The 14111-nt window shown below is 26.8% G+C and overlaps 5 protein-coding genes across 5 annotated transcripts in view; 2 read left to right on the top strand and 3 right to left on the bottom strand.

Moving 5' to 3' along the window:
- Window positions 1–371: 371 nt before the first annotated feature.
- Window positions 372–2303, bottom strand: Phum_PHUM504500 (uncharacterized protein; the record flags this gene model as incomplete). The annotated part of the gene is made up of 7 exons (XM_002430897.1): window positions 372–642; window positions 719–863; window positions 950–1154; window positions 1247–1378; window positions 1591–1703; window positions 1785–1988; window positions 2171–2303. The coding sequence occupies 7 exons, from the start codon at window positions 2301–2303 to the stop codon at window positions 372–374; spliced, it is 1203 nt and encodes a 400-aa protein (XP_002430942.1).
- A 455-nt stretch (window positions 2304–2758) lies between these two features.
- On the top strand, window positions 2759–5646 carry Phum_PHUM504490 (zinc finger protein, putative; the record flags this gene model as incomplete). Its single annotated transcript, XM_002430896.1, has 7 exons — window positions 2759–2899; window positions 3255–3422; window positions 3529–3699; window positions 3776–4035; window positions 4110–4212; window positions 4316–4649; window positions 4736–5646. The coding sequence occupies 7 exons, from the start codon at window positions 2759–2761 to the stop codon at window positions 5644–5646; spliced, it is 2088 nt and encodes a 695-aa protein (XP_002430941.1).
- Window positions 5647–7601: 1955 nt separating this feature from the next.
- Phum_PHUM504480 (Anti-silencing protein, putative) lies at window positions 7602–8552 on the bottom strand (the record flags this gene model as incomplete). The annotated part of the gene is made up of 4 exons (XM_002430895.1): window positions 7602–7619; window positions 7733–7924; window positions 8008–8300; window positions 8444–8552. The coding sequence occupies 4 exons, from the start codon at window positions 8550–8552 to the stop codon at window positions 7602–7604; spliced, it is 612 nt and encodes a 203-aa protein (XP_002430940.1).
- A 1210-nt stretch (window positions 8553–9762) lies between these two features.
- Phum_PHUM504470 (uncharacterized protein) lies at window positions 9763–11607 on the bottom strand (the record flags this gene model as incomplete). The annotated part of the gene is made up of 8 exons (XM_002430894.1): window positions 9763–10056; window positions 10125–10274; window positions 10344–10539; window positions 10609–10790; window positions 10856–11052; window positions 11119–11223; window positions 11291–11513; window positions 11596–11607. 8 exons carry the CDS (start codon window positions 11605–11607, stop codon window positions 9763–9765), a joined length of 1359 nt encoding a protein of 452 aa, XP_002430939.1.
- A 1101-nt stretch (window positions 11608–12708) lies between these two features.
- Window positions 12709–14111, top strand: part of Phum_PHUM504360 (uncharacterized protein) — a gene marked incomplete at both ends in the record, with an annotated part of 3933 nt that continues 2530 nt past the window's right edge. The window contains 5 exons of the mRNA XM_002430893.1: window positions 12709–12783; window positions 12885–13098; window positions 13193–13397; window positions 13468–13870; window positions 13964–14104. Coding sequence (XP_002430938.1) covers window positions 12709–12783; window positions 12885–13098; window positions 13193–13397; window positions 13468–13870; window positions 13964–14104 — 1038 coding nt within the window. The remainder of the gene's footprint in view (window positions 12784–12884; window positions 13099–13192; window positions 13398–13467; window positions 13871–13963; window positions 14105–14111) is intronic.

The raw sequence follows: 14111 nt of genomic DNA, 5'->3' as shown, positions 1-14111 counted from the left end.
ATATTTCTTTTTTTATCTAACGTACTTATAGTCAAAAAAAAATTTTTTTAATTTCCAAAAAGCAAAATGTCGTTAAAAAAATAATTAATTTTTTTTTTTTTTTTTGACTAGAGACGTACTGAAGAAAATCTATTCAGATCATAAATATAAGTATTGCCAAATTTTTTTTTTTTTTTTTTTTACTTTATTTTTCACAAAAATATTTTAATTTTTAATCATGTTAAAATTATTTTAATTTTTAAGTTTGTCATGTTACAGACAAATCTTATTAACATTTATTTTTTCATGTTTAAAATAATTGAAACATGGTTGAAATTATCATTTTTAACAAACATAACATTGACCAATCGAATGCATGTATTTTGTTTTTTTTAAACAATCTGAGTAGCGGAACTTTGACTTGCATAAACGACAGCACCAGTGAAATTAATGACAGCAGCGAGTACAAACACTGGAAACCATCTACCGTGAGAACTTGTCACAAGTTCAGCAGTTACTGGTCCGCAAAGAATTCCAGGGATTGTTGCAAGCGTATTGGAAATGGCAAAGGTAAGACCTGCATGATTTGGGGCAATGTCAGCATAATTACTTAAGTGACCTGCTGAATTGCAAGCGCAAAGCCCCATCGAAATGCAAACAATTCTGTATAAAAAAAAAAAAATTAATTAAAATTTTTTTATATGTAAATGTAAATAAATATGTAAATGTAAAAACTTACATTACAGCTGCTAGTAAATTATCGACAGCACAAAAAGCCAATAAAAATATACCAGGACCTAATAAACCTATAGAAGTCATTAATCTTCGTACTGACAAAACGGTCCACCTTCTATTTATAAGTTTATCAGCGAAATGACCGGCCACTGCAAAAGGTAAATTTTTTTTTTACATAAAAATTTTGTTTTCAAAAACTTAAAATGTCCCAAATCGAATTCTTTGTTCTTCTTACCGATTCCTACCAAACTATTTACAATATAGGGCATAGCAGTAAGGCTTATGCTTTCTTTATTAGCTCCTAAATTTCTTGATAAATATGTGGGTAACCACTGCATAATTATATAATTGGACCAGTTCATTGCAAAATGAGCTATATATAAAGCCCACAAAGGCCAATGTCTTAAAAATTCAGACCAACGAACATTGTGATTGGTAACCTGTAATCAATTGAATTATTAACTCTCGATAATAATAATAATAATTATGAAAATGTAAAATTTTTTAATGTGGAAACCATTAGACGATATACCTTTGGCACAAACAAAGGTATTTCATCTTGTTTAGACGTATCTTTATATAAAACCAAAGATAAAAGAACCCAAATTATGCCTAATGAACCGAATAAATAAAATCCAGACTGCCAATGAAGGTGTGGGCATATCTAAAAAAAAAAAAAAACAATAATAATGATAAATTAAAAAGAAAAATTTTCACAAAATTATATTTGTTTAATTATTTTGTTTGTTTATTTTATTTATCGTTATTTAATGACTTTGTATTTATTTATTTAATGAAATAACTTTAAAATATTGTCTTTAAAAAAATTTTTTTTATTAGATTCCATTAACTAAAATTATTTAAAATTATATTTACAATAGAAGCCACAGTTTGTCCGACAGAACCTGCAGCGACTAAATATCCAAAAGCTCTGGATCTCTCTTCTGTGGGAACATTATTGGCAAAAATATGGAATATGGTAGGTAATCCTAAAAAAAAAAAAATAGAATCAAATTAATTATTATAAATTAAAGTTATATTTTAATTTATTGGTAGTATAGTATTATTACCTAGGCCTTCCCCGAAACCTAATAAAACTCGACAAAATATAATGGCAGGTAGTGATGATGCTAACACAGGAGTTACCACTGTTGATATGGACCAAAATAAGACTGCAAATATCAAAACATTTTTGCCTCCAGACCTGCTGGCAGCACAACCCCCAATTATTTGACTTGTAAAATAACCAAAAGCAAATGCTGACAATATCCAACCTAAAGTAAAAAGTTTATTTTTCATGCAATTTACAATAGGTATAATATTTATTATCATTATTATAATTTGAAAAACTAAGATTTTTAAAACATAATAATTTGTTTGATGCATTACAGCATAAAATTTATACACAGGTGACCTACAACTGATTTAATAATGATTTCTTATAGGTAATAAATACCTTGCCAGTGCAAGTTCCACTTGAACTCATCCGTCATAGGTACAATAGCGATTGGCATAATAACACGATCCGCCGCGTTAATAAAATTAGCAGCACTACATAATGCTACTATTCTCGAAGTTTTAGCTAACATACTATTAATTTTAAATGGATAAAACCAGGTAAGGTTATGTCAAAACATAAGAAAAAGATAGTTTGACATAGTACAAAGTTTCGTAAGTAAATATTTTTTAATATACATTTGGTGCCATAACTCTAAAGTTTTTTAAATAAATTAAAAAACTTTACAAAATATACGTAAAAAAAAAAAATAAATAAATAAATAAATAAATAAAATGCTAATCTTGTACCACGACACTAGTTGACATTTCAACGTAAACATTAAGTGTTATTTAAAAATTTTGCTACGGAAAAGAATTTGCTTTGAAAGTTTTAAAAGGGTCGAACCAGAACGTACTCTTACAAAAAATGGAGATGATTATTATTTGTTTATTACATAGTATTTGTATTTTACGAATGGATATTCGTAAAAAAACAAATTTTTGATATAAAAATTTAGTCAAAAAATTTCTGTATGTATTTATAGTAATGGCAGGATATAGACGTGTTAATTACTATGAACTTTGTAGATTATGCACTTCGAGCGAGGGTACCAAAATGCATATCTTTCGTGAAGAGGGTAGACGCCGTTCTTTACCTAACAAAATTCAAACTTGTTTACCCCTTCAAGTGAGTGTTTTATTCTTAAAATTATCAAGTCTACGTTAAAAATATATATTCAATCTTAATATTGTTAAATTCTGTCTTTAATTAATTTTTTAAAATGTGAGATGAACGTTAATTGTTTTGTTTGTATTTTATGTTCAAAGTGATATCGGTTTTTAAATTTTAATTTATTTTTTGAGTAGTTATCATGTATCTTTCTCATTTTAAAATACGACAAATTTGCACAGTCGAGTATTTTAAATGTGATGGATGTCAAGCGCGATAACGTGTTATTTTATTTACAGTTGTTTTATGAAAATTTGTCAATAAACGAAATAAAGCTACTTTTTATAGATAAATTTTTTGTTTGATTATTTAGGTGCAAGAAGAGGATTCTTTACCAAAGATAATTTGTAGCAGTTGTGTTGAGAAATTAGAAAGTTATTTTGAATTTAGAGAAGCGTGTATAAATGCTGAAGCTATGCTGGAAAGTTACTTTACTTCATTAAAGTATTCAGATGATTTAACAAGAGAAGGAAAAGTTTCTGTAAGTGTAATTCGAAAAAAAAAAAAAAAATTCAATATAATTTTGCTCAGATGTTATAAAATTCATCGAAATTTTAAAATACTCAATTAAAAATTATAAATATCAGGTTTATGTGAAAGATGAGCCACCTAGAAAAAAAGATGACTCTCTGTCAGGTAAAGTCAAAATTCCAGTGAATAGTGTGGCAAGTTTAACAGATGGAAATGCCATTTTACCTTCAGCCATACAAATTTTAACTGAAACTGATGGTAACAGATTAACACAGTACAAAGTCCAGGTACATTATAAAAAAGAAAAACGAATATTTAATATTTTTACTTCTTTAAATTATAATTGTGATATTTTCGGATCAGGTGCAAGGAGGTATTCCTTCTCTAGTTCCCTATGGCGAAACAAGTAGTTTACCTTTAAGCATGTCTATTCCTACATTAACTCCACAGCCAGTAAAGCAACAGTCAGCGACGGTTAATAACAGTTCAAAATCCGATGATGGTACTCAAACTTCAACAGAAGCTACATCAGTGCCTCCACCTCCACCTTTAGTCGCAGCAGTAACCATTGCTCCATCTAATCAAGATTTACTTCAACAAATAGGACTTGCCGCCAAAGATAGGTAATAAAAAAAAAAAAAACTAATTTGTATTTTATGACAGAAAATTTTTACATTTTAATTTCTTTTATTTTTAGAAATACAATAGCCGAAGTATTAAAACTTAAAAATATAAACATATTAGATGGTGAATCGGTAGCTGTAACAAATTCTCAAATTCACACGACTCATCTCAATCAGGTAAATATTTGAATTAAAAAATTGTCAATCGTTACATATGATAAATGTAATATTGGTGTGTAATCGTTGATTTTTACTCTATGGTTTCTTTTATTTATTGTAGATGTCAAATATAATTCCCGCCCAAATCCGATTAGATCAAAATCAATTAAATCAATTAATCAATTCTAATCTGCAATTAAATTTGGGACAAATTCAACAGAACAACCAAAGGGAAAATATTTTACATGGTAAAAATGTCAACGTCGCTAGAAACGTAGTACAACAAGTGTCTCAGAATCAAGTAGTCAAATCGGATCCGGATTCTAAAAGTCAGGACGTTAAAGAAGGGAGAGAGCAAAAGGGAACAGTCACAACGGGAGCCGTGAACGGGAATAACGAAAGAATAAATAATTCGTTCGGTAATAATAAACCGATAAGTGAAATTAGAAAACAAGGTAGGTTATTTTGGACAGGAATACAAAACGAAAGATTCAAAAAAATTTGAGTTTTAATTTTTTTTTTAAATAAATGACGTTTCAAGGTGGTAACGGAGTCGAATTGGTGGCTCCTACGTTGGAAGAGGAAATCGAAGAAGGGAACGAAGGTACTCAACAACAAAGTACAAATATCGGTGACGAAAATCAATCGTACGATTGCGACACGTGTACAAAAAGTTTCAAGAGGAAGGAACACTTGTTCCAGCATAAGAAATCACATTCGGGGGAAAGGCCGTTTGTTTGCGGAACGTGTTCGAAAGCATTTTCACGTAAGGAACATTTGCTAAGGCATAACGTGTCGCACACGGGTCAAAAGTTACACACGTGCGACGTGTGTCAAAAAAGTTTCAGTCGAAAGGACAATTTGCACAAGCATAAAAAAACACACGGTATAAATGGTCCGCACGTGTGTGAAACGTGTGGGAAATCATTCGTTTTCAAGCATTATTATTTAATGCACAAAGCGCAGCACGAGAATTTTCCGAACGGAGAAAACGCGGGGGGAACGAAATATTTGACGAGTTCGAGCAGCACGACGAATCCGTTGCCCTTCAAATGCGATCTCTGTCCGAAAAGTTTTCCCATCAAGAGTTATCTGACGTCACACAGGTTGAGGCACCGGAGCAGAATCAAACAGGAAACGGAAGATGTACCGGAACAGCAATCTCAACAACCCGCGTCGAATCAGGAACAACAACAACAACAATCGTCGTCTTCCGACATAACCGTTCCCACGCCGACTATTTTAACGAGTTTTCCAACGGCGACGGGTAATTTAAATTTAGCCACGTTAAACACTCAATTGACGACGATAAATCCGAACGCTTTGCTCGCTCCCAACATAATACATCATTCGAATGCGAACGTCGTGCACATCGGTAACAATTCGTATTTATGCACGCCGAACGTAACTTCGGAACTTTTGGAACAGTATAGAAGAATTCACAGCAGTTGATATAATTAAGGGAAACCCCCTCCCCCCCAGTCTTATTTTACTTACTTTTTTTTTGTAAAAATATTTAACTTTTACTACTTTTTAGCGCTTTTTTTTTTCTATTTATTTTTCGAATGTTTTGTACGAAGAAAAAAAGGAAAATTTTTATTTATTTAGCGAAAGGCTCGAATGGTCACTTTACAAAATCCAGTAAAAAGAATTGTAATGGAGGGATCTCTTCTCTCTATCTCTCTCTCTCTCTCTCTCTCTCTCTCTATGTCTCTATTTCTCTCTCCCACTTCCTGTCTCTTTCTCTTTTTTTTAATCGAGTAAAAGTTTTATATAGAAAGAAAGTAAAAAAAATTTTTATTTTTTTTGTAATTTATTTAAATGTAATGATAATAATAATAATAATAATAATAATAATTGTATTTATTTAAAAATATATTTAAAAACCCCAGTCATTCTTCATCTTGTATATATATAAATTCATTCAGTGATTGATTGAAAATTAATTTAAAAAAATATTATTATTATTATTAATTAATTAATGTAAAAATCATCGTAATTCATATTTAAATAATAATAATAACTTCAAAAGAAAAAATTTTATAGTTTTTGAAGTTTTATTTTTTTTGCCAAATTGCTTTATTATTATTATTATTATTATTATTATTATTATTATTATTATTATTATTATTATTATTATTATTATTATTTTTATTAAAAAAGGAAGAAAAGTCAAGTCGAGTAATTTTTTTTTTTTATTTTTTATTTATTTTAAAGTACAAACTTTTATTTTATTAAAATTATAGTTTACAAAAAAAAAAAAAAAGGAAAAAAGGAAAACTTTTTATTATAAAAATTAAATAATAATAATAATAATGATAATAATAATAATAATTTTTTTTTTTTTCGAGTGAATAAATAATAAATTATTAATTAATTAATAAATAAAAAAAATGAATAAATATATTTAATGTATTTGTGAATTAGGAATAAAATAATTAATATAAATAAATCCTTTTAAAAAAAAAATCGTATTAAAATCGTAGTAATAATAATAATAATAATAATAATTAATTTTTAAATTGATCGTCTTTTATTATTATTATTATTATTTTGTTTTTCAACCGTAAAAATCTTAGATTCCTGTAAAAAAGAAAAAGAAAAAATTATTATTATTATTATTAAAGTATTGAAATTAATAAGGGGGGAAAAACGGGAAAAACCGGGGAAAAAATTTAATATTATTATTATTATTATTCATTTATTGACGATCAAGTTTTTATTTTATACATTCGACCAAAATTTTTTTTTTTTTTTTTTAAATAAACATTATTAAATTCTGGTGAATTATTTATTATTATTATTATTATTATTAATAAATGAATTTGTTTAAAAAAAAAAAAAAAAAGAATTTTAATAATTGATAATAATAATGATAATGATAATTAATTAAATTTAAATGAAAAATTTATTTTTTACATAATTTTAGTACCAATCATCATCACTCAATGAATTCTTTTTATTATTATTATTATTATTTAGAAAAATTACAAATTATTATTATTCAATTGATAAGTGTGGCACTTTTATATTGAATAATAATAATAATGGTTTTATTTATTTACGCGTTTTATTATTATTATTATTATTCACAATTATTTCACTTAACAAATTTATCAAAAATACCAATTTATTAACACATTTTATGTACATAAAAAAAAAAAAATAATAATTATAAACACATCAGCCTTTAAAAAAACTATTTAAAAAAAAAAAAAAAACAATTATTATTATTATTAATAAGATGCAGACAAAAAAAAAAAAAAAAAAGGAAAAATATCGAAAAGAAAAAAAATTTAAAGCATCCGAGTTGTTAACAAATCGTTTTTTGTCATTCGAGAGAAAATTTTCCAATTTTCTTTTTCTCGAGTTGAATTTGATGTTTGTTTGTTTGTTTGTTTGTTTTACTAAATATTAATCAGTCCCTTATATAAAAAAAAAAATTTTAATATAATTTAAAAAAAAAAAAAAATTTAGTATAATAATAAATTAACCGAAAAATTTAAATTTTTTATTAAAAAACAAATGTTTTTATAACTGAATTTTGACTATTTTCAGTGCACCATTCAGATTCAGGTTGTGCTACACTTTTTACAGGAGATGCTGTCGAACATGTGTCTGCCATATCTGGTAATTCAGTTTCTACGGATTCTTTATTTTCTACGCCATCTTCCCAATTGATTTTAAATCTTGTCACTCTCGGTTGTGATCCCAATATGTTTCTAATAATCTAAGGTAAGAATTATTTATTTTATTTGTGTGTGTTATTAAAAAAGTTTTTTTTTTTTTTTTTTTTTTTATAAATGTTTTTACCTTGTCGAATTGGGGTTGCATGGGTGGATTTTCTCTTAGTTCAACATCTGAATATTCATTATTTGTGTAATAACCAACTCTAACAAATTCTTGTGACCTATAGCAACATGTTAACAATACAACTGTTACTCCTAATACATCAGCTACTGGAATTTTAGAAACATCTGGGGGATCTGCTTGAAAAACGAACATATGTCTACCTTCAGGTATTGGACCGACATATATTGTGTCCAATACCTGATCGTATGCTTCACTTTCAGCAGATCCAACGTAAATCATTTTCCATTCTAAATCTGAAAATAAAACGTGCATACTTTGAGTTTAACTTCAGAAAAATAAAAGTATAAAATTTAACACCTAACGTTCATTAAATAGCCGGGGTAAGAACTAATGATGATTTGATTTTTTTTAAAAAAATTAATTTTTTAACATTTACCTTCTTTTAATTCTTCTATACAATCAAATGTTATTTCGAATTGAAATGGATTTAAAAAGGGAGACGGATTGTCTAAAACAACAATATTAACAATATTTACTTTCGCCATATTAACCCGAACTGGTTATATTAATTAGAAAAGACCTAAATAAATTTAATCAAAAGAGGTAAAATAAAAACGTTACGAATGTTATTTTCTAATAATAATAAAAAGTTATCACAACAATTGATTAATTCTTAACGCACTTAAGTAATATTAATTACATTCTTTTTTAACAAAATTTTGGAGGCAATATTGTCATAGAGAAAATTAATGCAAAACAAGTTATAACTTTACAACTAATGCCACGACAAAAGTTTGAAACGTTATATTTTATTTAATAATGGTAATAATTTTGTTTTGACAAATAATTAACATTACATTTATTAATTTAGTTTTATAACTTTTTAACTAATAATTATCGATACTTTTAGAATTTTATGCGTATATAAAAGAATTAAGAGGAATGAATTAAATTATAATTATTTAACAATAGGGACTTTCAAAAAGAAAATTTATTTGCAATATGTTTAACAAAATTTTATTTGTTCTTTTTTAGTTAATTAAATTTTTTTTTCAAAATTAATTATTTACATCATGAAAAAAAAATTTTTATTAAATTAATACAATTTCAAACAATGATAGGAGTCATCAGGGTATTTACTGTTACATTACATAATATTTTTTTTTTTTTTTACATCATTTGCATGATAAATTTAAAGTAAAAAAATAAAATCTAAACAATACAACTTTACTAATACCCTTTCATTAAACATTTTTTAAAATCAACACCTATGTACATATATATATTTATTTTCAAAGACATGTTTTTTTTTTTCCAGTTGTAATATTAACAAATTGCTTATTATAACAAACCATCAAAGTAATAATTTTAAAAATATATTTTAATCATCTTCGTAATCTGATCCTGTGTCTTCTTCTACTTCTTGATAATCCAATTCGAGAGCGGCTAAATCTTCTCTTGCTTCCGAAAATTCACCTGTAAAAAAAAAAAAAAAACATTTCATATAAATTTTTATTTTCATCGCTTTAAAAACAAAAATCTAATTTATATCACAGGTAATATTTTCTTAAAATCAATATACTTATTTAAAAAAATTTTATTAAAAGAAATTTTAAACTTGAACTGCTTTCGTATGTGCCAAATAAATGATAATTAACAACAAAAAAAACGCCGACATTTTACCATTTGTAACGTAAATATAATAATAATAATAATAGGGTGTAATTGTAAAAATGTAAACAATAAAGGTCAATTTTAAAATAAGTCATAGAGTAAAAGAAAATCGAACTTGCCAAATTTTGGAATATGGATTTTATTATTTAGTTTTTTGTAATGTGCATATTTGTGTGTAAAATTACCTTCTTCCATTCCTTCACCGACATACCAATGAACAAAAGCTCTTTTTGCATACATGAGATCAAATTTATGATCAATTCTACTCCAGGCTTCAACAATCGCCGTGGTATTACTTAAGCAACAAACGGCTCTTTGCACTTTTGCCAAATCTCCTCCGGGAACGACCGTTGGAGGTTGATAGTTGATGCCAACCTAAAAAAAAGTGTAAAATAGTGAAAATGTGATAATTTTAAAATGAATTTTATTAAACGAGAACATACTTTGAATCCGGTCGGACTCCAATCGACAAATTTAACGGATTTTTCTTTTTTTATCATGGCGATTGCCGAATTGACATCCTTTGGTACGACATCTCCTCTATACAACATACAAACGGCTATGTATTTTCCTTTTCTGGGATCGCAATTAACCTGAAATAAAGAAACCTATTAGGTACGTTTTTTTAAATTAAATTAATATTTTATTTTATTTACAGTTACCATTTGATTGTTTGGTTCGAAACAAGCTTTTGTTATATCGGCAACGCTGATTTGTTCATGACTTGCTTTATCTGCAGACATAATGGGTGCATAGGTTGCCAAAGGGAAATGAATTCTCGGATAAGGAACCAAATTAGTTTGAAATTCTACAAGGTCGACATTCAATGCTCCATCGAAACGAAGAGAAGCTGTTATGCTGTGCGTGGTAAGAATTTTTCAAAATTATTTTAATTATTTTATAAATCCAAACGACATTTTAACTCACCTCGAAACGATTTGTCCTATAAGACGATTTAAATTGGTATACGAGGGACGATCTATTCTCAAATTTCTCATGCAAATTTCATAAATTGCTTGATTATCAACTAAAAATGCCACTTCGCAATGTTCAAGTGTAGGATGTGTGTATAAAATTGCATTGTAAGGTTCAACAACTGCAGTAGAAACCTGATAATAATAATTTCAATTTTATTTTATTGTCTACTAAAAAAAAACAAAAGCAGATTGTTTACCTGAGGTGCTGGATAAATAGAAAAACTTAATTTACTCTTTTTAGGATAATCTACAGAGAGCTTTTCCATTAAAAGTGATGTAAATCCAGAGCCTGTACCACCACCAAAAGAATGAAAAATAAGAAATCCTTGCAAACCACCACAATGTTCAGTCATTTTTTGAATTCTATCCAATGTCAGATCTATACATTCTTTACCTGAACATACAACATCACAATTTGAACTTTGTTTAATATTTTATCCCTTGAATTTATCATTATTACCTATGGTGTAATGCCCCCTTGCATAATTATTAGCAGCATCTTCTTTCCCAGTGATAAGTAATTCTGGATGAAATAATTCTCTGTAAGCACCCGTTCGGATTTCATCTGTAAATGTTTATGTTTTACTCTTGGATTCTGCATCAAAAAAAAAAAATAATAATAATTTTCTCACCTATCACTGTAGGTTCTAAATCTATAAAAATCGCTCTTGGAACTTGTCTTCCATTATAAACTTCATCGAAAAACGTATTTAAACTATCATTTCCAACTTCGACAGTATCATCCGGAGATTTCCAACCATCTGGCATTATACCATGTTCCAGACAATATAATTCCCAACATGCGTTACCCATTTGAACACCGGCTTGACCTATGTGTATAGAAATACATTCTCTCTGTCAGAAAAAAAGCCATTTTAAAAAGCAATTAATTATTTAAATAAAATAAATAAAAATAAAATAAAAACTTTATATTTACGGATTTTATCATGCTAATAATATATTTTTAAGTTAGAACAATAGAAAACAAAATAAACTTTGAGTCAGCAATGCTGCTGGAGGAGGGAAAAAAAGGATTTTATGTTTTGAAAAATTGGTTGGTTGTTAAGCGACTAATTTACTTTTTGGCGACCCAATTTTTTTTTTAAGTAATTCCCATTTCCTTTTTTTTTTTTTTCTTAAATAAAATTGAAATTGAACTGTACTTTTGTACACACCTGTAATTTATTGTCATTTATTATTATTATTATTATTAATTTGTATAAAATTTATACATTTAATTTGTAGAAAAACAACATTTTGAATTGAAATCTTAATAATAATAATAATAATAATTGATGTTTTTTATATGAAGAATACAAACAAAGACCTTATATAAAAAATAAATGGGATTTTTTTTAATGGGGGAGGGGGGGAAGTAATTTTTTGAATTCACTCAATTTAAACAATCAAAATTTAAAAAAAAATTGACTTTATTAAATAATTATTTAGGACGAATAAATAAATAAAAGCAGAGAGCGGGCTCAAGTCAAAAAAATATTTTTTTTTATTTATCATTATTATTATTATTATTGAATTACAATTTTCAAAATCATTAATGAGTGATTGGCGTGCAAAATTTATGATTAATCGTTTTTTTTTTTTTGTTTTTTGCCCTGAAAAGAACGAAACAAAAGAAAAACAACGTATTAAATCAAATAATATCGAAAAAGGATATTTAAAAAAACATTTCGTGTTCTTTTTTTTGTTTGAAATAAGTATCAACAGGGTCGTGTCAATCAATAACGGTTAAAATCGTGTCAGTAGAAAAGATATGATAACGAGTTAAATGATTTTACTTGCTAAAATTTTACATTGACAGAGTTAAATAATTATAATGGATTTTAAATTTTTTATATTATAAAATTATTATTTTGTTGTTAAGAAAATTAATATGCAACGTTATTTTTTATTTTTTTTTAACCATTGAAACGCTTTGTTTTTTATAAAGTATATTTAATTTTATTTTTGACATCGTTGTGATAAATTTTAATAAATTTTATTTAATACTTATTTGCATTTTGTTATCCTGTTTTAAATTTTTAAAATAATCATGGATGATTGTAATGTTTATTTTCATCCACTTATTTCATTTGTGCAAAAAATGGTTTTATACGAAACGAAAACGGTAGGGTACTTATTAAAAAAAAAAATCATCAATTAAAAATTTTATTTGTAAGAGTCAGTAAAAAAAATTTTTTTTTTTTTTTTTTTTTTTTTTTTTTACAGATGTTTTATCTTATAGGTTCTAATAATTCATTAACAAGGTTTAGAGTGCTTAAAATTGATAGGACAAATCCTAGAGATTTGATAATAACAGATGATAAAAAAGAATATACACAAAATGAAATTCATCGTTTACTCGAAAAAATTGATGTTTCCAATAAAGTGCAATCGAAAAGTAGTGCCATTGGGAAAATTGTATCTGCCTTTGGTATTGTAGGTTAGATGAAAATTTTTTTCTCTCTTGTTTTCGATATACATATGTTTATTTGTTATATATATATGTCGAAGAATAAAAATTATTATCGTTTCAGGTTTTATAAGATTTTTAGAAGGATACTATATAATATTAGTTACCAAGAGGCAAAAAGTCGCTATCGTAGGTCATCACAGTATTTATAAAATTAAAGATACTGCAATGATATACATTCCAGCAGAAGGAAGAAAGAATAATCCGGAAGAACAAAAATATGTAAAAATGTTTCAAAATATTGACTTATCCAGTAATTTTTATTTCAGGTAATTTTTTTTAATGATTACATCACAACACATTGTTTTAAACATTGGTTTGAACATTATTATTTTTTAGTTACAGTTACGATTTAACTCATTCTTTGCAAATCAATATGTCTCCTCCGAAAGATTTTCCCTTGAACGTTTTTACAAATAATACGACAACATATCAAAAACATTTTATGAAAAATTCAAACAAATGTAAAGATGTTAAACAATTTGATCAGTTTCAAGAGAATAGACATGCTCTTCATTTTGGTGTTAGATCTTCACCGAATGAAAGATTCGTTTGGAATTGGCACCTACTGAGACCAATAATTAATCTTTTGCATTTAGACTGGATATTATATATTACTCATGGTTTTGTGGACCAATCGAATATATCAGTTTATGGACGTAGTCTTTATTTAACATTGATCGCTAGAAGATCTAATAGATATGCAGGCACAAGATTTTTAAAAAGAGGTGCTAATTTTGAGGTTTGCACAGAAATATTTATATATATATATATTGGACATTATGAAAATTTTACTCGCATAATTAAAAAAAACATTATTTTGATTTGTTTTCAGGGAGATGTAGCTAACGAAGTGGAGACTGAACAAATGGTTCACGACGCTAGTATTTCATCATATAAAAATGGAAATTTTAGTTCTTTTGTTCAAATGAGAGGATCCATTCCAGGACACTGGAGTCAAGACGTTTCGAAAATGGTACCGA

This window comes from Pediculus humanus, genomic scaffold (genome assembly GCF_000006295.1).
Source record: "Pediculus humanus corporis 1103172108276 genomic scaffold, whole genome shotgun sequence".
Taxonomy (NCBI): Eukaryota; Metazoa; Arthropoda; class Insecta; order Psocodea; family Pediculidae; genus Pediculus; species Pediculus humanus.
The sequence above is the reverse complement of the archived record's forward strand: the minus strand, read 5'-3'. Positions and strand labels throughout refer to the sequence as shown.